Source organism: Homalodisca vitripennis, chromosome 3 (genome assembly GCF_021130785.1).
Source record: "Homalodisca vitripennis isolate AUS2020 chromosome 3, UT_GWSS_2.1, whole genome shotgun sequence".
Lineage (NCBI taxonomy): Eukaryota > Metazoa > Arthropoda > Insecta > Hemiptera > Cicadellidae > Homalodisca > Homalodisca vitripennis.
In genome coordinates this window covers 106,240,179-106,266,861 of record NC_060209.1, presented here as the reverse complement: position 1 = coordinate 106,266,861, position 26,683 = coordinate 106,240,179, and the positions used below count along the sequence as shown (strand labels likewise).

The 26,683-nt window shown below is 34.7% G+C and overlaps 1 protein-coding gene across 1 annotated transcript in view; it reads right to left on the bottom strand.

Moving 5' to 3' along the window:
• The window catches only part of LOC124357274 (chitin deacetylase 1), a 55,230-nt gene extending 28,811 nt beyond the window's left edge, over positions 1-26,419 (bottom strand). Inside the window, exon 1 of the mRNA XM_046808863.1 lies at positions 26,300-26,419. Within this exon, the coding sequence (XP_046664819.1) occupies positions 26,300-26,348 (49 nt within the window). The 5' untranslated portion in view covers positions 26,349-26,419. The remainder of the gene's footprint in view (positions 1-26,299) is intronic.
• Positions 26,420-26,683: the final 264 nt, after the last annotated feature.

The following is a 26,683-nucleotide window of genomic DNA, read 5'->3' as shown; positions in this document are numbered from 1 at the left end:
CAACGTAACCAGCGGACATGTAAAACATTGATTCAATTGCAATGGATTGTTAAGACAAATAATAACAATACCCATTTATAAGTTGTTTGAGCAATTGTTTGCAGACGATTATTGTTCGCAGTGCTAACGATGACGACAAGTAACAATTAGAAGTCGAGCCAATTTGGCCGGCTTGTCCAGTAGCAGGACATTATTGTGCAACATATAATGTTCATGACGGAGCAATCTTTCAGAAGTCATTAGAGTTGTCGAAGTGGTCAGTGTGAGCCAGAGCTTTTTCTGTGAATAGCGTCGAAAATAAAACTGTACCGCAAGTCTAATGCGCCAAATGTGTTCAGACCAAGTAGTGTTCGGACACGTGTTACTCGTGCAGCGAGTGACATGACAGCTAATCACCAGTCACCCTGCGTTCTGTGTTACTACTGGCAAGGTGTCGTGTAACGTGTAAGGGTTGGCGGCGTGCCACAAGAATCAGTGTTAGACCCCGTCTTGTTTCTTGTACTGTGACTGGCGTGTTTTTGAAATGACAGCTGGCTTCCACCAACATTCAACGTGCCAAATAAAATATTTTTTTATTTCGTAATCAATCATATTATTCTATATGCAGTGACAGAAATATATGATGCATAATCACTCGAATGGTCCGAGAAATAATCTTTACGTTTTGAATTTCCTGGAGAAAGGGATGATTAAATGCATTGGGGAATTGTAATACCTAGTTAGATAAACACTGAGGACGTGAAAATTTTAACGTTTTTACATGGGCTCACAATGATGATTGTTGTTGTTACTCCTATCACGCTCTAACGTTTTAAAATGTTCTACCTATAATTTTTTATTAATAACAGGCCTACGAATTAAATTAGTTTAGTGATATTAGTCCGTCATAAGTCTTTTTGAGTTTGTCTTGCCAGATTTGGACGATTTTCTGGGCACATAAATGAAAGTTGTTGACTTTTAATTGTCTGACCATTTCCTCATATTACGGGAATCGAGTAGCTAAAGATCGTGAAAGTGGGTCAATGTGGTGATCGATTTGTCTAAATCTCTTAGTGTGATGGTATTCAAGATATGCAGTATCTCCTTCTGTAGGTTGCAAGATAACCCACTGATAAGGCTAAAATTCCAACGCCATCTCGAGTTGAAGTGTGAGCGTAATGGGGTGGCAGAGCACGAACTGCCATGAATCGCAGAAACCGCGGAAATCAGTTTGAAAGTTTGATAGACATGAAAATATAATCGTGCGAAGTTTTACTTTCTAAAGCGGCAAATTGTCGACTTTCACCCACGATGGGAACAGTCCAGTTCCCACAAGTTATTAACTCTTAGTGCATCTCTGAATCACATTTTTTGTTCCTTATGAAATACAGGATTGTGGATTTATGGCAACTTATAAACTGGTTTCTTTTAGAAACGGTATTGTGTGGATTGGCTGTTCAGTCATTTATTTGACCATTGCTCGATGAAGTATGAATTTATTCTCTGCTTTGAAACGTTGGTTTCAAGTCATATAATACAAAGTACAGTGATTTCCTGTATTTGTTTTACTAGTTATAGGTTATTTTATTTTGAGTTCTTTATTGACGGCATATCATATAAATTAATAACAGGATTCCGAATTTGTTCATCGTCATATAGCGATTTTTATATATTAACATTATTATCAATAACAATCGCACAATTCTGTTACGTTAGGTAATAATAATCTCGAAGATTTCATTCATATTATGGAATCGTGTTTCTAAGTAATGAATATATTGTTAATGGGTTTTTGTGGAAACAATACACTCTATCCTGAAAACAACCAAGTATAGTTAATTTTCATTTTAATCGTACTTCTCATAAAATCATCCAATAGTATGAAGGAGTAAAAAATACTAAATCGGTTCTAATTGAAGTATGATGTCATTCACATAATGTTTAAGTTCATTCCTTAAACATTTGACAGTGTAAATATTATTCTAGTTATAAATATCATGAACGTAGAGGAATAAAGACACCGTATTAGGTTTAACCTTAATAATTAAATAATATCAGTACAGTTAGAAAATTAGGTCGACAATCCTTCCGAAGTGTCTCAGATGGTCAGACAAAACCACACATGAAGAGTTTAATCTCTACTTTCACTTGATTAATTCTCTATTCCGATAGCACTAAGTTCCGGTAGGCAGGCGTAGCACGCCGCAGTACACTGTTGTCGTCAGAACAGATGAAAGTTGCGTTATATGTAGAGATATAATCAATTCCCAGAAGTGTTTAAAGCATTTTTAAAGTAAAAGGCTGAAAAGGAAAGCTGCAGAGGACTCCTTGACCTCGGAGGTGAAATCTGTGACTTACCGCGAGCGTAGTCCCAGAGAAACCGCACTTCTCCTGCCACTAACGATAAACAACAATAGCATCGCTGTTTGGAATTCCCAACGTTTAAACTTATAATTATTGTCTTTTAATATATAATTAATGATGCGCTCTCTTCATTAATACTTGATGAACTAGATTCCTATTTTAAAGCCGTTAAATCCTCCGTTAAACTCCTATTGAAGTCGTTCAATATCGATTTGCGAGAAAACGAATCAATGCAATATATGTGTGTCAATCAATCAATGTATATGTTGTGGATTTACATTTTTACTATCCATAATACGAAGATGTATATTAAGTTGTATAAAGGAATAAGAATACGTAAGGATATTTAAGTATCTTATGACTCAATCTCTAAAAACACAGTTAACATTTATTTATACATGATACTTTTGTTACTAATTTTATTTTAAGTATTGACTCAGTATATCTTAGATATACAAATTCAACTCCTTTACATATCTGAAAAATTAAAGGAGGACTTCAGTAGTTTAATCCGACAGTTATAACAACATAAGCGCTATAACACGAGGATCACTGTATCCGATGAGTAATCTAGTGTAGCTACAGGATGGAATACCTATTGTCTAGACGAAAGGCAATTGAAGTGTTTTCTTATAGGATAAATATTGGATTCAATAACACCGGTAATGAAAATATAGAATGAAAGAAGATTAATGGTGTGTAATGGGATAAGGATTGTCAACAATCGTGGATCAACAGAACACAAGAAATAAAAGTTAACAACACTAAAGGGTGCATTATTTTAAATTATTAATTCATATAAGAAGCTCTCTCCAACAGTTCACTTGGCTATGAATGGCTCATAAGTTCCAAACTACGACTAATATCAGAGGTCTACAAGAACATGACCGTTCAGCGGTCATCCGCCCAAGAAGAAGCCACGCTCGACTTTGCTTGACTATATATTTAATGAAAAATTGATTTCTCAGTGAAGTTTCAATCTAGGATACATTTATACGATCGAAACTGCATATTGTTTGTTGGGTCTTATTGGAAGTGGAGGAAGTTGAATGTTATTAAAGTGTTAATATGGTGAAAACGATGTTAGTGTTTCTAAGAAAGTCAAAGCAAATACATGGCAGGATATGTTTTGGAAATAGGTGATGAAAGGTGGAATAATGAATGGGTGGTTTATTATTGGTCAATGGTGTCAATACTTAAATCTTCTGACATCAGCCACTAGTATGCAACAACCACACTCAACTCAGCATCTACAAATATGGTTTTAACCCACCCCACTTTCTAATGTTTACATGCCAGACCTATAGACAACCCCTGAGTGTGTTTCGATTTTATCTGATCTGTGTGTGATATGTGTGTATTTCACTAGACAGTCGCCCATTAGTAGGACCTCGGGAGGAATCAAAGGAAGACGAAGAGAGAAGACACGGGACATTGTCTAGTGGCCTACTTACCGTGTATTAATACAAACTGGCAGCAATCCTGTAGTCGTAGTCGTGTTGTTGTGACGCCCCAAGATCGGTTTACCTCTGATTAATGTGCGACTCGCTTAACAATAACGATTACAGCAAACTCTTTTACTCTCTCTGTCTTACACACTACTCTAGACTAGACTCTGTTGGCAACACTTCGTGCACTGGTAGTGTGCTAGTTTTGTTTTGAGCCTGGGATTAATCAAGTTCCGAGCGTTTCTTCCAGCTTCGGTATTAAATTATGGTTTTGGAGAAGTGAATCCTTTGTTTTCAATAACCAAGGAATATTGAATCATTCTGTTTCGTACTAATCCGAAGTAAATGATTCAAGTTGAGAAACGTATTGAATTTTGGATATACAATTTTGAAAAGCTTGGTTTGTCATTTACTACTGAAATTATTATCCTGGTATAGGGTAGGCAGGCTCTTGCAAGAAATGCATTTAACGTAAAGTATAGTTGTAAAATATAATAATCAAATATTTATGTCATTATATGTCACATTTCCCATCAATTCTCTTTCAAGATTCTTTTTGTCATAAGCTGACCAAGCATTTGGTAATTTTAATACTTTTTTTTATTAATATAAATAAGGAAAATCGAGAGCTTTCGTAATATTTGTATTTGTTCACTATAGTTAAGTCTTGTAAGTTAAACAATATGCCTTCCTTCCATTGAGACGTGTGGAACAGACAGTATTATTCTTTACTAATTACTTCATATTTAGACTTTTGGATTCAACTATTCTTACTGCGTCCAACATAAATCATTCCATTATTTCATATCGGAACATTTTGTAATACAGCCAAAAAGTTTCAAACCAAGAGCACTAATTAACGAGGTGAGTCCAATATTTTATACTGATTTACAACTTGCACGACACAGCCTTAGCGTTGTTTCGGACTTTTTGACTGAACTACCTCCAATATTGTTACAGCGAGTGCACGGGGTGTAACAGACAGCATGGCTGGCAGGACGGGGCGGCCACCGCTCGAGACAGTACTAACTCATTTCCATTCCGCCACAAACTGGATTAATTAGCGGCTAATTGGTGCCGGCTGTAGACCGGCTAAGGGCGTTCTACTTTGATAAATCTGTAACGTGGTCAGACACGTTTAATAACCCGTCCACTTAACCTCACGCTGCATCGAGATACGTGGAGGATATTGTCACCCTTACTCGACAAATTAATTTTGGACTTTTAAATTTACATAATGTTAGAAACTTCTGTGTCAAACAAGCACTACGCGATTCACTATACTACTCGTACTAATTGTAGGAAAGGCGTGGTATCAAATCAGATCAATCCTAACTCTGGCATTGGTTTTGAAATATTGTAACAATTTATTTATTTCGAAATTAAAGATGTCACCACTCTAACACTTCAAATTTATTTTTACTATAAAACATATATTTTAATTATAAAAGCGTAAAAATATAAATTAGATAAAAATTTATAAAAGTGTTAATTTTAATAATAAATGTTACAATTAATGGTAAAATGTGTTACAACTACATCGCGTTGAATAAATATTGTCTACAATAAAACCATTTCGTAATAGCTGTAAATCATTTTTAGTTGGGAAGATATATTTATATTTAAAATTCGTATCTCTTTAAGATAATTTAACCTGAATATAAGAAAGTATAAATATTGGGCAATCCCAAATAAGAACGGCTCAACAAACAAATATGAAATTTTTCTCTTCTACTGGTTGTATACTCAGGGTATGATAGGTTTTATTCATGTATAGCCTAGAAAATTATATATATTTATAAAACATGTTTTAAAATAATCTTTTCTAAAGAAATTAAATATTTGGTAAATATAAAACGTATTACCTTCAGTCATCTTTCGCGTAAATACTGTAAAAAGCTCTCCTTTTTTTTGGTCTTCATTATTAAATGTCCCAAAGCTGTGCTCCAAACTTTTACATCTTGTCAGTGAAAAATTAAAATTTTCTTATTTCCTCGTCTTTATAATTAGTATATTAAAGTTTATCACCATTGTGTCCTTAAATTTTAAGATATAGCAACAAAACCTTTTGTACCGCCTAAAGGTAATGTGACAAGCTCTATTAAACTGATGTTAAAAACAGATAAATGGCAAGTGAGAAGAAGGGCATGAACATAAACCGGCGTTACACCATGAGTGTAATTTCGTAGCGTAACAACGAAACACTATCCAGTCCCCTGACTTTTAGTGTAACGTCTGGAATCTTAAGTCATGTTAATCTGAAGAGATAAAAAACTGGAACTAAGCTCTACATTTATATTGAATCAACCCTTCCCACCATAGCTACGTATGTGCATAAAAATCGGTTGCTTCACCGTGCTTAAAGATCTTGTCTGGAGCATCGGAATGCACTCAATTGCCCACACGATGGGACAATGAGATACCTATTCACCTAGATTACATTATATTTTGTAGTCTAGGTGTCTCTGATGTCGAAACGATGTAAAGAGTTCTTTTTGAGCTTTTTTGTCACAAACCGTTTTGGATCTCTTCGGACTCCAGATTCCAGGAGTCAAGTCTGTGACAGCGTCAGATTCCGAACGTTGCACTACGAGGAAGGTTAACTGGAGCTAAACTTAACATTTACATTGAATCAAACATTCCCACCATTGCTGCGTTATTTGTATAAACTCTATAGTTTGAAGTTTAAACAAAAAAAATGAGAAAGTAAGGCAATAAACGATATGATTTTGTTGCCATATTTGTCTGACCGTTAACATTCTTAAGGTAAATTTGAGGATCAGATGATAGGAACTACTTGTGTAAAATATGGGATTTTTGTAACAAAACGGCGGCCAGAGGCTGGGAGGCCGAAATGTAGGGCGGTACGGGTGGTGTCCTTTCACTCTCCGTGGTCCACGAGTGATGGTGAGTCGAAGGACCGGTTTGCCAGGGTCAATATGGCAGGCTCAAAGACTTGTTTGTAACGTCTGGCTCTGGCCAATTTAGTGTTTTCAATGGAAACTTGTTTACCATTGAAGGAATCACATTAGGTCGATTACAGAATCGATTAGTCTGTCTCGATTTGAATTGATGTGAAAGATGTTCAGACTTTGAAGGCCACAGCCTGGCCGTGGTGATTATCCAAAACCAAAGACTACATCACTAATTCTACAAGGCCCAAAACACAATTGTTATAGATGGAGGTTATTTCTTAAGTAATTCGCTTTAAATTTCCTTTATTTCGTCCTGTTCATAATATGCAGAACATTAAACATGGCAGCAAAAAAAGTAATATAGCCCAGATAACGGTGTACAAACACTGTTTCATTATTAATGAAAAACTTTCTTTTTAAAAAATCGATGACCAACTAAAGTACTCGTATGTAAGCCATATCTTTGACGCCTGTGACACCTTATACTGTAGTTGGCAGTCGACAATCAAAAAAGGGTTTTGATGTATATATTTTGCATGACATTGTATGCAGCGTGAGAATCATGGTATCACAAACAAGCTTCCGAAGCGTTTTTATCTAAAAAGTAGGTTTATAATCGTTTCTAAAGTATAACTTAAAATTATATAATTATATTCACACAATTAAGAAACAAAAGAATGTAAAAAATAGCTGTTCTGTGTTTGTACAAATGTCTAAAGTTATTTTTTAAGAACCGCCTGTAGTGAAACTACTTTGAGTTTTCCTCCATAAGAACAGTGTTAAACCTCAAACACATTTACACGTTCTTGTTGTTGGTGGTAGAATTACGGGATGTGTCCTATTTCAAAGATAAAAAAAATAAAACGCATCCAAAAGCTTTTTTATTTTTGTTAGCAAAGTGTGTACTTTTGAGTATTTAAACCATAAAGACAAACATCGGGTTAAGATTTTTAGATTTATGGGGTGTTACCATATTCCTGCTTTATATTATTGTTTTTATCGGTAAAACGTATTGATCTCAAACGTATCTATGAGAATAACGGCAAACACAATTGAAGGAATCTGGTAACAATAGAAAACATTTTCACGATTCAATTTCAATTGATGTATTTGAACGTAAATATATTGTCGAAGACTTCTTCTCCAGTGGTGAGAGCGAGCAAGCTCTAGCGGTGATCACACTGATGGTCATGTTTGTCGGGTCCAGACCTGTTTACCTTGAGTCGGTCGTACGAGCTCATATTATGCTCTTTTAACTCCTCTAGCGTTTCTCAGTATCTAGTGAACGGACTCCCACGGAGCTGAGACGACCTTCCTTTACTTCATTGTCCCAGTGCCGTTTCGTTTTACACTTTTCAAACAATTTCAACATCAGCTGTAGTAATAAAGGTTTGCTTGGAGTTGACACATTAGGTACTATCCACGATAAACACTACTATGTACAGATGTGCATACCCACTCGTATACTGCTCCTCGTGTCTGTGGGAGCATACTGTATCTCACGTCATTAGAAGTATACTTCTCGGAGTTATGACTGACAATAATGGTATTAATTAAGCACCAGTAGATAGTAGTTCATGCAATGACAAATAAAAATCATCTCAACATTCAGAGCAAACCTATGTTCATGGATCTACAATATATCGCAGTGAACTTCCATTTACTTTCCGAAATCTATCTTACTGCTTAAAGAGATTTTTTTTTAATTTTACACTAATGAGTGAAACTCATAAATATACTCTTAGTACACATAGAAATTGTTGTTTACAAATTAACCGAACATATTAGTTTCATCGTAGTTTTTTATAACTATATAAGAACTATGATATTATATAACATTTTATATAAATAATAAATACGTTTTTGTTATGACAGAAACCGAAACAACAATAAAGGGTTGTCTCATAACAACCATTCAATTTTGTAGACGACATGTACTGTATTGTTTAATGGATTGCGATCTAAACACTGTTTATTGTCTCTTTAAATTATAGGCAAGGCTCTTATTCTAGTCCTTGTGTCATCCAAAGTTTAATTAGAATGTTTACTTTAAACGAGAAAAAGTAATACTTTAAACTAATTAATTATATAAAAACTGTAATAATTTGGTATACAATATGCAATTAAATATGATAATAAATAATAGTTTGTATTAGAAATAAATGTATAGAACTTATGACACAAATAGTTATAATTAGAGGGATGACGTAAGACTGGTTGACGTTCGAGCTAGTCTACTGATCAGTATCTTGAAATTGCATTTTATATTATTTGTCAGATCTGATACTGTTGGGGAGTGACAAATATTTGTGATTTTTTCGATCAGATAAATCAAATATGATCTATTGTAGGAATTTGTTGAAAAAGTAAAGTGGAATGGAATGATGATTTCTATGCTGCCTTCTTTGTGTGACCCTTGACATCCGTAAAACACGAAGTTGGGAGTCTGATGATAAGAACTTCTTGTGTTAAATATTGGATTTTGGTAAATATCTAACTGTTGAACAATATATCTATAGTTCCCCAAGAACAAAGGTATTGCAATCCAATGTGATTCTGTACTTCGATAGTGATTGGATTGTTGCAATCTTTATTATAATAAAGATTTTATAACATAGCTTTATTTAAACTTTCATTTAATTTATTTTCATCCAAAATTTAAAATTTGTATACGTTTGCACAAGATTATTTCGATTTTCATACAAAAAACGTAAATTACTAAAGAGTGTGGTTTATAAGATATCCTGATCAAAAACCAAAATATGCTTTTGCTAACAAGATATGCTGATCTTCAGACACTCCATATCGTTATATAGATCTTAAAAGGATATGTTAAACATTTACTACAGCTAGATACTGTTTACTTTTTTGAGTGCTAGAAGCAATACTACTGACGCGTTTAATTTATCGACTGACAATTTCGTTACTAATTAATCACAGTGTAAATCTTTCTTATCCAATTACCGTAATAATTATTATTTGGAATATTCCGGTAGACAAATCTCGGGTACTTCTGAACACGTTTTCTGGAAAGAATCATAATATGACATTAACTACTGATATAACTCTCATTTCAAAATGATCCGACTAAAATCGTTTAAAAATCAAAGTGCATTTGTATTATAAAATAAACTTTGCTGTAGAATAAACGCATCACTTCCCAATAAGTTTACATTCAAGAATGTTCTCTTTTTACAAACATCACAAAACCGTCATAAATTCCAAATATACGGCTTTCAGTTTGAAAGACAGTCATTGCGGTTTATTCTCGCCAAAGTGATGCCATAACTAAACAACACAACAGTATTTTAGTTCAACCTGAATGACCTTACACCCGAAAAAGACCAAACTTGAAGCGACAGGGAAGTGGGCGGCACGGAAAGCCGTTGTAATACGGTAGAACGCACAAAGTGTTTTGGCTGAAACCAGAGTCATTAGTTGGATTTCAAGAGTGGCTTTAAAATAAGAACGGAGACAGCGGGGTATGCGAACAAATAGAAAATGCAAATTGAGACGAATGGTTTTGGCTCTTGTTGAGTGTTGAGCGACTCGAAGCATTTCCTGTAGGCATCCACAGCAGCGGCTGGCAGAGGGCCCGCGGACATTGACTAGCGGTCATCCTCTGGTGAACGAGACTTGAATAGCGAGTGACAAGGAGTCAACAACCTGATGAGTGGTGACTGCCGTTGTCGGATTATACCAGACCAGATTCTAGTAATAGTTTTAATAAGATTCACCTTCACACATAAGCGTTTTCGTTTATAGAAAATCTGTAACGGAAATGACGCATCACTTTTGGGTAAAGCTCGTATATCCACACTATTTATAGAACTATGGTGACTATGATAATCATGCTGAGTGTATACTACGAGATTTCAATAGACTTGTTTTGTTTTGGTTTACGGCAATACGAGTCTTTCCTGTTTAGTGTAGGTGACACCTTATTTAAAGCGCAAGAATTTGTGCGTCAAGTAGTATCAAATAAGAAGGTTTTTAAAAGATTGCATTGTTATCGTTTGCTTCTTCCAATTTAACCCTCTTACATGGTAAAGCTAAAAGTCACAAATGATTATTTACTTCGTTGGCCACAAAAATAAAATTTATTCCTTAAGGTTTTTCTGCTATGATGTCATATTCCAATCAAAATCTTAAATTAGATTCATAATTTGGTCATTAACATAGACAAATTCAGTAAATAAAATTTTGGCTTCCTTTATAAGATGCGTTTACCAACATAGAGGAAGTTCCGTAAGAGGAAGAAAACAATTTAGATATACATGATAGATTCTTATCAACGACCATCTTATTCCGGTTATTTTTAAGTTGTTTTTAAAATTGTTACCATTTAATTGCCACAGGCTCCTTCTAGAACGTGTGCATGTTTTTTTGCTACATGCACTTAAATACGAAGAGCATATCTGAATTAAAATCAAGGAATGGACACAAATTTAGGAGCAGCGGTTTTCTCTGTTGTAGATGACACGCAGGAGCTGAGTAGCCGATCCTCCAGATATTATCTAAGGTTAAATGCAAAGCGCGAATGGCGGCGATGTGGAGGCGTGAGGGCGTTACATAAACCGAGTGACCCGGCGCTGCGCAGCGGCCAGCGGCAGCAGTGGCGAACGACCTGCGAGAGTAGAAAGTGCGCTTACGACAGAGCTCAACCTCTGAGACAATGGTTGACTGACGTACAGCAGGCAATCCTGTGCCGAAACTACTGACTCCTGAGGCTTCCTAGTTTGGCGAGGAGAAAACTTTGCTAACACTGGTCATTAGAACATTACGATCCACTACAACTGATTCAAACTTCTGGGCGGATGATTGATCATGTGTGTTGGCATACATGGAAAACCCCTGAGGAAGAGCTTTTACAACACAAGTTCATGTTATTATAATCATTTGATTCAAACCTCGTAATTCTGTAAATGCAGGAAATTTAGATCAAGCAAAGGAACTCGCAAAACTCGGCTTACTCCTTCAATGGTTGTGAATATACTGCAAGTTACTGGCTGAACGTTAGCGAAGCTTATCACTCCAGGAGCTGGAAAAAGAAAATTTCTGACTGTCTGTCTATCTGCACGATATCTTGAAAACGACCTTGCAATTTCGCACGAACTTCATTTTCTATATAAGCAATATCAAGTTCTTATGATGGTGCATGTTACTCCATAGTATTTGGCTGAACGTTAGCAAAGATTTTTACATTGGTTTTATGCGTAACCATGACGGCATTGAGAAAATCGCAGAGTATATAACTCGTAAAGGAATCGAGGAAAATCATACGGTGTGATTTACATAGTAACACAGGTAGTCTAACGAAATGTGCTATAGAATAGAACATATGTACGAGTATGCTACCTCGGTAAGCCTGTTACGCGACACATAATGTTGCGTACTCCAACCTTGAATTATTACATTTTATATTCTTATAATGCTTATAATCTATAACATCTACTACTAGTATAATAACAAACATACACGAGATCGATAGCAAGAAAAAGAATGCTATTTGCTTTTAAATCCCAAATCAATGAAGTATCTACTCAGAAAGGTAAAATTAAATAAGCTTAAAATATCTTGTTTTATTTACCAAATCCTATAAAATCATTAGTTTATTATTTACATAGGTTAACTAATAATTCAAGCTATCCTGTTCCGGGACTTTTTTGACACCTTGTATAGGTACTGGCAACGATTTGAGGAATCCTTATAAGAACGCTCGTTATATTTACTTTACCCAGCCGATGCCCAATTTGGACAAAAAATTACAAATAACCTACCATTTGACATTTTCCCAGATCATAATCCTCCTCAAAACCATGTTTCCAAGAGTAAGTGGTTTAACGTTGTTCACCTGTTATAATTTGACCAAATATTAGTGTTCAGTAATTGATAAATTCTCTGGAGCAAAAATTCTTCTGTTTTGGTGGTTTGGTTTAGGAACCAAACAGTAGCAAAGTATTATTGGAGATTTTGGAGTTGTATTGCATTGATCAAGTATAAATGATCAGGTTTAATACACAAAGTTCCACGCCTCAATATAAAGTAGCACAGGACAAAATAGGATATACAAATTTCAGCTCCAGTCAACAAATCATATTAGTAATACAAGCGTTAGAGAAATTCCGCTCTGTCTGGAACAAACAAGTACGTACGCTGACGACGATTACCTACTAAAAATAAATGACAATCACAATACAAATTATATCCATGAAACGTTTTTTTAGATAACATTGAAAAATATGGTGTTGCAAGTCCTGGATGTAAGAGATGTTTTTTATATGTGCGGACTTCGAAAATGTCAGATAACAAGATACTGTGGTTCCCTATGTAGTGTACGCGTATAAGATGTTTCATCTACGGCAGTTTTACACCTAGCAGTATATCGTGCTCAGAGTAAGATCAGAAAAATTACAAAATCTCTTGAGATGCAAGAAGTCAGACTCTCCTGAACTATAAATTGTACTTTGTGGTTGTATTAACTTAGGGCAAGAAGGTGAGAAAACCCCAATTGCACTTAGTCCTTATCGGACCTTCTGCTTACGGAGTGAGAAGATATTCTGGACGGATAAGGTTGGTTGAAGGGGCAGCCTGTCGAAATCTGATGAGTAGTAATAACGGGCTTTATATCTCAGTCACGTGATCTTGAAAGCAGGGAAAACTAGCTCTGGTCCGCCCTGTTCCAGTTCAACAGGGGATAGGGATAGGGATAGGGGAAGAAGGTACTCACTCATTTTTAGGGTAGCAACAGCCTTTAACACTAAGGAAGCTCCGCCCACACCAACAGTCATTATCCGTACTAAATCTATCAATCTACCCACTTACACTAATGCCCCAATATCTCGACATTTAAAGTTAATAATGTGCCGCTCCTGGCCATCCATGGGGTTACCCAGTTGTAAGTGACACATCAGTGTTTATTGTACTTCAACCAAAGGTAAACATTCCTGAGTATAAATTTCCTTTATTTGCCATGCAACTCAATTTACCAACAATCGTCAGAACGTGGCGTAACCAGAATTTTGAAGATGAATCCCTGACTGAAGTCAGTTTTAAGAAGTGTTTGGCGATTTGAACATTCTATCACCAATACGAATTACTATCGTATTTGAGAAGTAATATATTGATTCTAATCTCGAGAGACTGCAAAGACAAAACTCGTCCAACACTCGTACCAGTTTATCTGCGGAATTATATCTATCAATGATTGTGTTCACACGGGAGGGTCAGGAAACGTTAACTTTGAATGTGGATTTGGGTAGAAAGAAATAGGTTCACGTTAACACACTGTGGTTGTGGAAATAGCGACAATAATAGACTGCCGAAGGTCGCTAGATTGGTTGCAACCTTGAAGAAATAAACCTCTATCTGTGTCGCCTTCTGAAGAGCCACGTCTACTTTAAGAGCAATTGACATAATTTGAAAAGGTCGAGATATCCATTTTTCGAGGAACAAAATGATCTCTACAATAAGTTCTTCGCTTGATTTTTAATCGAAGATAGCCCCTGAAGCAAAGCTGTAGCGATCTTTAATGTTAGAAGTGTGTTTTCTACTTTTATAATTTTTGTCTCATTGAAAATCGAAACAACCATGTGAGGATTATGGTAGCTAAACGGATTTATTTTGGGTTTTCCAATAAGGAAAACAAGCTATTGAGGTCGCCATGGCAACACCGAAGCCCAGGAGGGCTAATTAGTGCTGGCCCTTGCAAAATTACAACACAAATTGAGTAATTCACAGATTTGTAACATATTTCAAAATACCTTTTAATTCGATTTTCTAGAAATTGAATACAAACCTTCTCTTTTGAACGGTTTCAAATTATGTCAACAATACATTCGATGAATTAGCCTACAGTAACAGATTATTATAATGATCTCAGTATCAGGAATTGTACCTCTTAGAAAATTTGGTCTTAGAAAATTCTAATAAGATGGCTAGAACACCAATCTAGAGATAAGATTGTTGAAAATTTTATAATATTTAATCTAGCTGGAGACGTGTTGTCATTTCATACGTATATTCATTCTGTTTAGCTTATACATTATACTACTCTCAAGATCACACATTTTAACCGGCAATTCTAAAATACAGACAGCAACACAAACCACAGTTTTGGAGCATTTTTTCTTCATACCTTTAAAATCATTTATTACAATTTAACAGCTAAAAATTAGAACACGGTTTAAGATTTTAAGCGTCTTTCTACCTAAGTAATTCTTGATAAAATAATAATTCATTTTTAATGTACAGTAAATAAAGCATTTACATATGGCTTCTGTCTTCAGTGATTTATAACAAAAATCAAAAACAGCATTTCCTTGTATAAAAAACAGTGCTTGTAAAAGTAAATAATTTCATAGTTTCAGGTTTTAAACATTTCATTCGGTTCTAGAACTAACAAAACTTGAGACCTAATATGTATTACGTCACCATCACGTTAGTTTGTGAAAGATCGAAATAACGAGAAGAGAGAAATTGCTAGATATTGACTTTTAGAAAGTATAATAACGCACTTATTATGATTACAAAGTTAAATCGCTGTAAAAATGTTTAGTTTAAAGTTTGTTATTAACTATGGATGGTTTGAAATGAAAATAGGATTTCGGGCATTTTTCAACGTTAAATGTTAAAAAATGTACAGCACTCTTGTAATGTGTTTACATTTCGTGAGATTTCACGACAGCAAACGTCCGAAATCCTACTGTACAAATTTATTAAAAACTAAATTTACTGTTTTACTGTTTATTCATTATTAAAAAGAGGGAAGTTTCTCGAATTTGTATGATCCACGATGAGATGTTGATTTTTAAGTTAATTTTGAATCTTTACTAAGTTTTTATAGACACCCATAACAGATTCGTATAAAACTTTCTGTATGAAAAATACATCATAACTAAATGTAAAATCCATGAATATCCTGTCCAAAAATTCACCGCTTTAAATTAATCTGTTTTAAGATTAACTGGACCAATAAGGAAGTCTTTCCCTCAAAAATGTGGTTTCATTTTCATTGACTATATATATATATATATATATATATATATATATATATATATATATTTAATAGCCACTGATATTGTGCTCATCTAATGATAAACCTAAGTAATGGTTGATCGCTAGTAAGCCAGTATGCAGTAATTTTATTCATTACTACATACGTCATTTTATTAATTAACGGATTTTGGGTTATTTTAATCCCAATAAATTTCGTAACAGGAATTTCGTTTCCGTTTGTTGCTCCATGAAGGCGTAGCAATTCCCAATTTAAAGAATGATTAAATTCCAGGAATCCTGTGACTGATCTGACCAAGAGACAAAGAGGCCAAAAATCAGAGACAGTCTATGTCCTGGAATTGCCAGAGACAACGATAACCATTTGTATACGTACCCTGACTTCTAAGGTTACTGTAGTTGGTAAGACCCTATGGTTGATGACCTCGGAATAGACCTCTAGGGATTTCAAAAATGTGATTCATAGGAACCATAAACTAGGGTCACTGACTCTAGTTTCTTCTACGGATGACTAGAAAATTTCTGAAATTCTCTCTCGTTGCCAATTGACTTTCTTCGAGGAATTGATCAGAAAGTGCTATCGCTATCCTATCGATTACGAAAGCCATGACACTCATGTGGACTACCATGAAAATTCTATTTACCTCGTAGGCTACTCAGAGATCGAGTGTCCCGGATGAGTCTGACCGGTGGGCGGTAGAGTGCAGAACAATGCCGCCAGAATCTTTTGGCTGCTGGTCAAATTGGAAGACGCAGGCACAAAGGGAATGCGTGGCGCGGGGGGCTGTGACGAATGGCGGCTTTGTCTTGCGCCGGTCGCGGTAAACAAGACGACAAGTAGATTGGATCCCGGGCATCGCGCGACTCGGCACGGTGTCTGGCTCCCGAGGTCTTATTTGGGACCAGGGTGTCTTTCCATTGCCATGGGAATCTGTAGAGTTATAGAAAACTCCTACTAAGACCGGTTACCTTGAGGTGATACATAGTGCCATAGTGTCTTCTATTTGTAGAGGGAATTGGGGAAGGTTGAGCACACCCTTAAAGATTTCGTGCTATCTTCTAAAAATAAAACACTCCACCGAAATAAGGTATACACACTGAGGTATCTTACTACTATAACAGGAATTTGAAAGAAGTTGAGAACATCCTAAATATCTTGAAACACAGAACAATCTACAACAGTAACCAAATCGAGTTTGGAGGCTCAATCATGAGTTTGAATATTTTGTGAAAATTCAGATTTTAGAAACATTTTGGATATCCAGATTGTTTTTCTAAAAGAAATGTTTTATCAAAATGACAATCCTGCTATAAAAAGAGACTTGTAAGTCTTAGTACCACTATAGAGTGAGATAAAAGGCTCAATATAATAAAACAGACGAGTTAATGGAAGAGACCGAATTGGATTCCCAGTATTGTAAGATCTACTTTGAGACCTGTAGGATAGAGAGCACAGTTTCCCCCTGGCGTGTTCCCAACTGTCCGAGACAGATTAGTTGTGACTGGAAGTATCCGAGCGTGGCCTACCGTGCTGTAATATAGCTGCCTAAGTGGAAATATGGCAGTTTCAATTACCGTACTTACAATAACACTTAATGAGCTTAACTGTTATTGCTTTGCCTGAATATCTCGGTGTTTAGAAAAGATTTAGAGACGGAAGAGAACATGACAGATTTGTAATGACTTTGTAATTCTCTAATTATCCACACAATTAAACCGAAATTAAGATATCAAATAAGGGATACAGCGCTATATTTTGTACTATATATGTACAAATTTAGTATAATTATATGACATTTTATCATGTTACAATTAACATACATGATGAGTTCACTTTATTGGATTGGGTGGTACGTTCGCTCGGATCCTTCGATACTGTGTTGTATGAGTATTTAACCCATAAATTTAGAAATAAACTTAGAAATGATAAATAATAAAAAAAAAAATGTTGTACTGAAACAACGAATTTCTTGAAAAGTGTTGTCATACTTAAAATCTGGAGCCAACCCCTAAAGTATATTTAAGTAAACATCAATTCCGAGGCAAGTTTATGAATTAAAGACGAGTTTTCAATATTATAGTTCTGACAATTTCCACATCCAAAATATTTGACCGGAACAGTAACAATAATAGATGAGGATGTTTAGGGCGATGGGAAAGTTGTCACTTTCCACCCCTGCTGTATGGGATAATATGCTTAATTAGGTTGTTATCTGCATACACGCACGTACAGCATGTAGGTAAAAGAATCTGACCAGGGGACCTCCAGCTATCGCTGCCCTTGAGCCCGACATGTTGCCAAGGTATGTCGAAACGCGCATACCAATGCAACTATAGACCACTATATATAAATATACGCGTGCTAAATGTCATTTTGTCCGCAGAAATGGTGCCACGCAGCGACTCTCACCTGGGAGTTGGTGTTGGCGTTGGAGTTGGAGTTGTTGCGGATCGGAAGCTTTGTCACTAACAGTGACTGCATTAATGTTGCGTGTACGAGCACTCCAATTCAACACTTCAAAGGCTTTTTTACGAATGGATCTCAAACATTCTACACTAATATTAAACACAGAAATATAAAACTATATAAATGGAATTTAATATATTTGATAAGCAATTATTGGTCGTGTAGTTTAATTACATATTTGTTGGATGAAATCGGAACCAAACCTTAAACCATAGCTAAACTCAAACTAATCCTTTATTTTACTACACCAAGCAATTTTTTAAACAAACACTCAGTACTTTTTATTATATCTGTTTCTATGTTAACTCTACATTCCAAACGTAACAATTAGGGGAGAAAGTGTAGTCGTTGGTTTCTTCCTATTTATCACTATAAGGCGAAGTAAGTAGAAGTAATCAATTTTCCATTTAGTGAAAGATGCTCGTATCAGTTGGGTATTTACATCATCACGACGAGTATCAGGACCTGATGAAACCCAAGAACATCGGAACCGGTCGGGAACTAATGCAGCTCAGTTTGTATTCTTCAACACGTGGTGTATTGTTCCCGTCATAAATTGTGTTGACTTACTGGGAAGTAATTAATCTCAAAGGCTAGTTTTAGCCGCGTAATGGATGTATCTGATCGAAAGTGGCAACCTTCCAAATGTATTTGTCAAAATAAAATTTGATCTATAACAGTTTTTCTAAAATGCACCAATTTTTGAAGTTGGAGTCCTTAAAAGTTTGAAACAACAATATTGTTTTATTGTTAGCTACATTTGTTTATTTCAACACACCGCAGCAACGTGAGACTTTCACTGATTCAACCATCTGGGCAATTCCTGGCATTACACCTAAAGATTCGTATCTTAAAATATAAAAAAAGATTTCTCGTATATAAATTGTTTAGAAAATATTTTGTTATATAATAGTATGTATTCAAATGTTAAATATTGTATGTTTTATGGATGAATTCAAACAAACTTTAAAGTTTCCTGGTGATTGTTAATGAACAATAAATGAATCCCTAGACTAACCCATGCTAACCCCAGTTGTGTTCTGTTATCGGAATAGTGCAACGTGTTTCAAAAAATATTAGCTCGTATTTTATCAAACTTTGAAGGTCTACAGCCTAATAGGTTCAATTATTTAATATTAATGGATGTTGTTAATACTCGTTTTAGTGTACATGTTAGCATATTAGTGTTTTATATATACAAAAGCATATACAAAGAATGTCATTAAAATAAAATAACCTCTCGTTATCAATCAATCAAATCAATCAAAATATAGCTGAGAAGTTTATGTCATCAACTATTATAAAGAGACATATTGTGGCTCATAGTTATATTGCACCTTTATCTATCAACACTAAACATAACTTGTGAAAGTATTTAAATTGAAACCATTTTGACAATAAGTTAATTTTTAACAGTGTTTTAGACCAACCGATCTAATACCACTAAATATTTTATAGAACATCATTTATTCTACACGTAAGTATAATAAAGTAAAAACTATACCGATTGGAAACTGAGCTGAAAAGAAAACTGTGGTGTGTGAAATAACAGAGCAAAGAGTGTGAGTTTATACAAAACAAAAATAGTAAAACTTTACTGTTGGCTGTGGTAGACATCATAATGGTCTAGACTAAACTGTGGTAATCGCATTATAAATTTGACCGTCGCCCAACCCTGCGGTCGAACCTTGGTACGTGGTAAGCGTAACAAAAGCCAATGACGTCACCTGAGAGCAATGCCCTCATGATCTCAGAGTGTATAAGGAGAATCCATTATATCTATCATACCATATTTCAATCGTGTTTCACGTACGGCCCACGAATAAATTAGCAGTCGCTGTCGTTACATTGAATATAGTACAAGGTAAGAGTAATAAACAGTACATGTAATATATAGTACTGTACTACGAATCGCGTAACTAATACTTCTCTAAGGTTGCATGCAAAATTCCAAATCTGTATACCTTATTCATTTTCTATACGTTCTGCGGACAGATGGACAGACGTACAATCACATAAAAAAGAAATGTTTACATCCTCCCAGCAGACTAAACAGAAATTTTATAAGCCTATTGAGTGATAGGCTTAAATGACGCTCAGCCTAATTACATGGTTGGACATGCACCCTCATGGAACTCATTCTTGTCTATGCAGGAATGAACTTTCTTGCAGAGTTCAAAGAGTACAGATTAAATCTTTCTCGTGATATCTTGCCACATGATACATTCACATTTTGGTTTAGTAAGTTAGGTTTTATAGCAAAATTCAAATAAAAGTTCCGGCTAGCTAGCGAGAGTACTACAACGTATAAGAGTGCACTGAAAGGAAATATTGTCCCCGACTGCAAACATTGACTCCAGTATATTATACCTTCTTTTTACTCTATGAATAATGGTGTCACTTATTTAAATCTCATATGATTGTACACAGTTTGGTTACACAATTATTTATTCTAGTTTCCAACATGATTACTCATAAGTACAAAGTAAATATATTCGCTAACGCTCATCCAAATTTCATGGAGTGACATGCACCGTGACCCAACTCAGTGTTCCTGTTATACTCGAACACGGTGTAAATTAAAGCCTGGATATACTCCAAACAGAGTGAAATATTGAGTTACAATGTTTACCATACTTATTAAAATACGTTTTTGTAGGATAAAGAAATCCCCCTCCACCTCTTTCCAAAGCGAGGTGGAAGGAGGTAATTTTAAATTTTCAAAATGCAACCTCTATCTTGTGACATGTCATTTTAAAGGTCTATTCAAAGGTCTATAGAAACACAATGACACGAAGAGAACTTCTCTACTCCCCCCCCCCCCCGATTGAAAAGGAGAGGGAACATTTTTTGTTCCTCCAAAATATCTAAAGGAGTATGTTAATACGTATGGTGAATATTGTAGATCGATATCTCAACACATTTAGAATATATGCATGCTTATCAGGACTTAATTTACATTCTTTATAAATGAAGCTTCATAAAAAATGACAAGTCTATGGGTAATTTCGTTTACGAGATATTGTCCAGAAAGATAGACAGATAGATGGCCAGAGAGAAAGAAATGAAAATTTTCCAGTCCCATGAGTGATAGGCTTCGCTAAAGATCAGCCAGTTAAAAGATTTTCTATAAGGTAAACCACGCCTCTCAGAGAAAGTTAATGTGCGAGCTTTGAAGAAAAGCTAAGTAACTTGTAAAACTCACAGAGCTGTCAGATGTTAGGGGTATTATTTAAAGCTTGCATATCTTGTAAATTTTACCAGTGGAAAAGTTAGTCATTATTTTGCCACAGAGGTTAAAAAGATTGTGTCAGATGTGCCATTCGCTTTACCGAGTAGACATTCACTCGTTACGAGGGCCGATATTAAGTATTTTCGTAATAGTATCTATAAATTATTTAATTTAATTACAAGGCTAACTTATTAGCCTTGACATGACATATTTAAAATACCGCAAAAATGTTTATTTATTATCTCTTATTCCTTTTCAAAATCACTTACGACCCTTGAGTGATGTTTAAATGAGGGAGGATTGTCTGCTAACTCTTGTTATTACCTAAGAAATTACTTTTTATAAATAATACAATACGGTAATCGAGATATTATTTAAACGAATACAAATTTCTCCAGTATTTGTCCGGGAGGCAAAATCGTTACTTCTGGTGAGGTCGTAATGGGAGGACATCAAGAGGTTCAAATATGAAAGGAGAATTTTCTCAGATCATATTTTTCTTAGATTGAAAAACCTTTAACTAACCGTCAAGCATGTAACAATTGTTAAGTCAACGTCGGTTAACCACATACAGGTCGACTTCTTAGGAGTAATTACTGTATCGATTTCAAGGAACGCCAGGTTGTGTGATTATACAGTGCATTGAAGGTTGGCTCCCGGCCCCTTGACTATAAGTCATGAGGCAACAGTCTACGAAACACATCATCCACCTGTTTCACCTCTGCAGTTATTCTGTTAATCAGGCTGATACATTTTAGCGGTTTTATGCAACTAATGTATTTCCTCTAATACTCTCAGGGAAACACTTCCGTACGGCTAATTTTAATCGGCTTCTCTCCTTGCTGTAATTGACCGGTTTATCAATATTTCTTCCACTCACATGTATACGATTTTGTTCTACCTTCCTTATTGTAATGTATGGAAGGTTTAAATTAGATTTTTTCAATTAGAGTTCTTATCCAGAAGTTATTATACTACTTTGAGAATAACGTGTATGTTCAGCCCACAAATTTTACAGTTCCTCAATTCCAAATATCGGCCTTATCCTTTCATCTATTGCAAAGTTTAAAAAATCCATTGCTGAGAGTTTTTTAGATTCCAAGCTTATTTTGGTAACTTTTGGAGGTAGCAGGTAATTTAATTCGTCACTTTAGAAATAAGAAACAAAATTACTCACGCCAAGTTCTTGAAATTTGCTGTAACATTAGTATTAGCCAATGCTATAGAGAAAATAAATAATGTGAATTGAAACTGCGCCCGTTTATGCACCAGCTTGGCTTGTATTTTAAGTTTCGATAACCAATCATTTCACTTAGTACTAAAAGTAGCCCGGCTTGTCTTAGTGAGGGCTATTCATGTTATCTCAATTGTGCATTAATTAAAATCGTTCAGGATGTATAAGATGTAGCTTTAATACACAGGTAAATTATATTTTGTTGCTCATCGGATAATCTATCCTGAATTTTTGTACCTTTTGCTAACATCATTCATTGATCAATTTCAATACGTTCGTAACCATTGAAAATATTTATACCAAAGTAGTTTTGGTATTTCAAACACTATACCCTTAATGCGCAAGAATGATTTTCTGTGATACTATCACTGCCTTTGTGACCGCAACAAGAGTCATAATTACAGAACTTCTCAGCTTTTTTGTCATAGTTATTATTTATTTACTGAATACCCTCGTGAGTAAGATCCTGCTTTACTTATGTATGGTAATTTTAATTAACGACTAAAACTACTCCATTTGTCAAGATTAACCCAGCCTTAATACTTGTCCTTGTCTCAGAGCTACTAGCCTTGATTTACGAACTAGTTACAGGAATACATTTAAATAAATTGTCGTGTTCTTACTAGAGACCGTTGTGACAATTTCGTAAAGATTATAATCGCTTTAGATATGTTTTGTCATCTGTAATTAAATAGTATGACTTTTAAAATTAGTATTTAATTGTTTTATGTTTAGAGAAGCCTTTTATACACATGAATATAAATGTATACGCTAAGTTCCAGCCAATAGGAATTCACTTTTTATTTTTTATTATGGATTCACAGTAAACTTGACTATTGTGACTAATTATTCAAAAAAGTATACATTTTGAGAAATTGTTGAACACTTGCTAGCTAACAACGTTGTTTGGTTTAACGTAAAACAGAATATATGCATTGTGCAATATAAATTGCTCTTTAATCGATTTGTAAACTATCGAATGTGCACAGCATTCACCAGGAAAATAAGAATTAGCAAAGTTTACTAATAGAGACTGATCTGCTAGTAGAATTTAAAATATTGTTATTCATACATTTTTTCAGTGGTCGATTTTGATATTTTCTGGAAGTAAAAATAGTCATACAAGTAAAGCCATATTAAACAAACATATTGTACCAAAAGTAGTCTAAAATATGCAAAACGTTTCATTTTGTCTCACAATGGCTGAAAAAAGAACTAAACAGCAATTACTTGGAACCTTTGGGTTTAATCTACAAGTTTTGTGACTCTTTTCCCAATAAAATAGCAACATGGCAAATAAATTCCAACGATTGAAACGGTTGAATACAAAATGTAAAATGTGCTCATACAAACAAAATTACTAATCCTAAAACCATCATGTATTCTTTGTCATAAACCTCGTAAGTTTTTCTGACCTCTTTTGTATTTATTGTGTGAGTATACTTTTATTTCTGAATGAATAAGGATTCTTCAAGATTAGTGTTGCATTGTGTTTGTTATGTTAAAGTAACATCATTCGAAAAATGTTATTCTTTACTATTATCATTCCAAAAATAATAGTAAAGAATGGAATTGTACAATTGCGCAGTTCCTTTGATACACCAAATCACAAATTTTTGAAAAAGATTGAATATACTAGAATAGGATACAGCATTTAAGCGGTTTACTGTCTTTTTTGGTTTATTTCTTTAATAAAAATTGTAAATAACCTGAAAGACATAATTACTTGTTTTATTAATTACTTGCTTGTTTTTTATTAAGTGAAGCATAAATCACAGGATTTTACCTACTGAAGCTGTGTACTCAATTAAATATATTGTCCTGAATAAGGCAAATGCCGCACCTTTAAAAATAGGGCTAGATTTGTAATATGATTATACTTTATACAAATGTTTACAACACTAAATTTTATTAAAGTTTTTACTGTAAAACTTAGAACGCAATTAGGGTGAATGTTCCTGCCACCACGAGAAAATATGCGAAATTTGTTGATCTTGCGTACCTTTACTAAGGTTGTAGTCTACATTTTTTCAAATAAATGCAGGATGCATCGTAGGTTTCCAACATTATTAAATTGATTGAGAACATTTTCATCTATTACACTTAATTAAAAGACTACTAACGGTAAATAAAGGTTTATCCCTTGGCCATATTGAAGTAAACTCGGTCTACATAAACTGTAGATTAGACAGACTTAAGAGCTGTCGTTTCCCTTATGGTGAGGGTTTCCATTTTATACCCCACGCCTAATGTAAAGCAAAACAATATATATATTTTATATATATTTATTTATAGACAAAATTTTGCAAAACGGAATCTACACATGTTTGTCATGTAAATAATGAGTTGATTGCAAGACAAATGTGTGGTTAGCGATGGACTTGTAAACGTTTAATCGCCTATAATTAAATACAGGGTACCTTTACACCCACTCTCCCTGAAAAACAAAAATAAAGGAATAAAACATAGTTGTTTTTAAATTGTTAACATATTTTGTGGAATAAAGCTTTTGTAACGATTAGTCAGTCTACTTTGTGGTGTATTTATCACTCCTCCCTTTACACAGACAGACACATTCACTTTATGAAGTAAAATTATGTTGGTTTTTCATAAATAAATATAGTTTATTTGTATTTAAAATGTAAATAAAAGCCAACGCGTTTTGTGATCTTTAACGGGCTCCATTTTTGACAGCGTTAACAAAGGACAACGCCACTCATTGCCCTTTGCCTCTACCAAACCACTGAATGGTGGGTGAGCTAGGAGTTTAGGTTTTATTTGTATTTGCAATGGTTCAACCACAATAAACTGTAAGAGAACCTCTTTACGTTTTCTGATTATGCCATAAGGTAACAGATATGGGATAAATATTTACATAAACAAGTAAATTTTGCATGTATGTTTTTTAATGAAAATGAGCGTGTGTTTTATATTTAGGAAAATCTATTGAACAAAATACAAATGGCAATGGCAAATGGTTATATGCGAAACTTATTCATCTCTTATTTCAATACTACACTGAGATAATTCTTTAAGAAATCAAATGTAATTTATTAGGTGAATATAGAATTTAACTTGTGCGATTTGTATAATGTTGTTAGAAGTAGAACTAACATTAGAAGGCAGCATTTAAAAAACGATTTAAACATTGGGACCTTAACAATTAGCGATTGCCATATTGGCAAAAACACAATTCAAAACACAGTTATGTGTAAATTTATTTGTTTTAAAACGCATATTTCGTTTAAACTAGTTTGTATCGGTTAACCACAAGTTGTTAGGTTGTTGGATTGTATCTTATATCACGCTCTGTAAATGCGATGCAATGATTATTCAACAGTTAAATAACGCTTCATTCAACCGTGTATATATTTCAAAGAGTTTCGTTTTTAGTTAGTCATAATAAAAGTACTGGTTCATACACAATTTAATTATTGAAATGAATGAAGTTTTATAAAATTTCCAAACAGACTTTCAGTCAATCTCGGGTGTGACTTCAAAATACAAAAAATCCAGAAGCAAAATGATATGCATTAATCGATGTTTTCCCTCCATAAACAACAACATTATAAAAAAAAATAAATCGCATAATTCACTCTAAATAAATTGAAGGACTAAAACAAAAAACCAAAACGGCCGACTCACCGAAGGGCAACAAGGCACACAATATGACACACACAGGTAACTGCCGCATGCTCCTGCCTCTCCTCTGGACTCGCTCACACTCACGCTCGCTCACTCACTTTCTTCGGCGATGAATGAGCACCAACCCCTCCCCTCCCCTTCCCCACCCCCACCACTGTGTCGGTGCCTTACCTTTCTCTCAACCAATATTCCCAGTTTTGCTTCCTCATTCATAAAAGTGAAAATCCCCTAGTTCAACTCCCACGATTTTCTGCCCGTTAGTGGAAAAGGAGAAATGTTGTGGGTAAAACAAGTCTCATGTAATATAACACGTTACTTTATCTGAGGGTTTCATTTCTATTGAGGTGTTATGCACTCTACATCACACTTGGAGAGCCGGTAGTT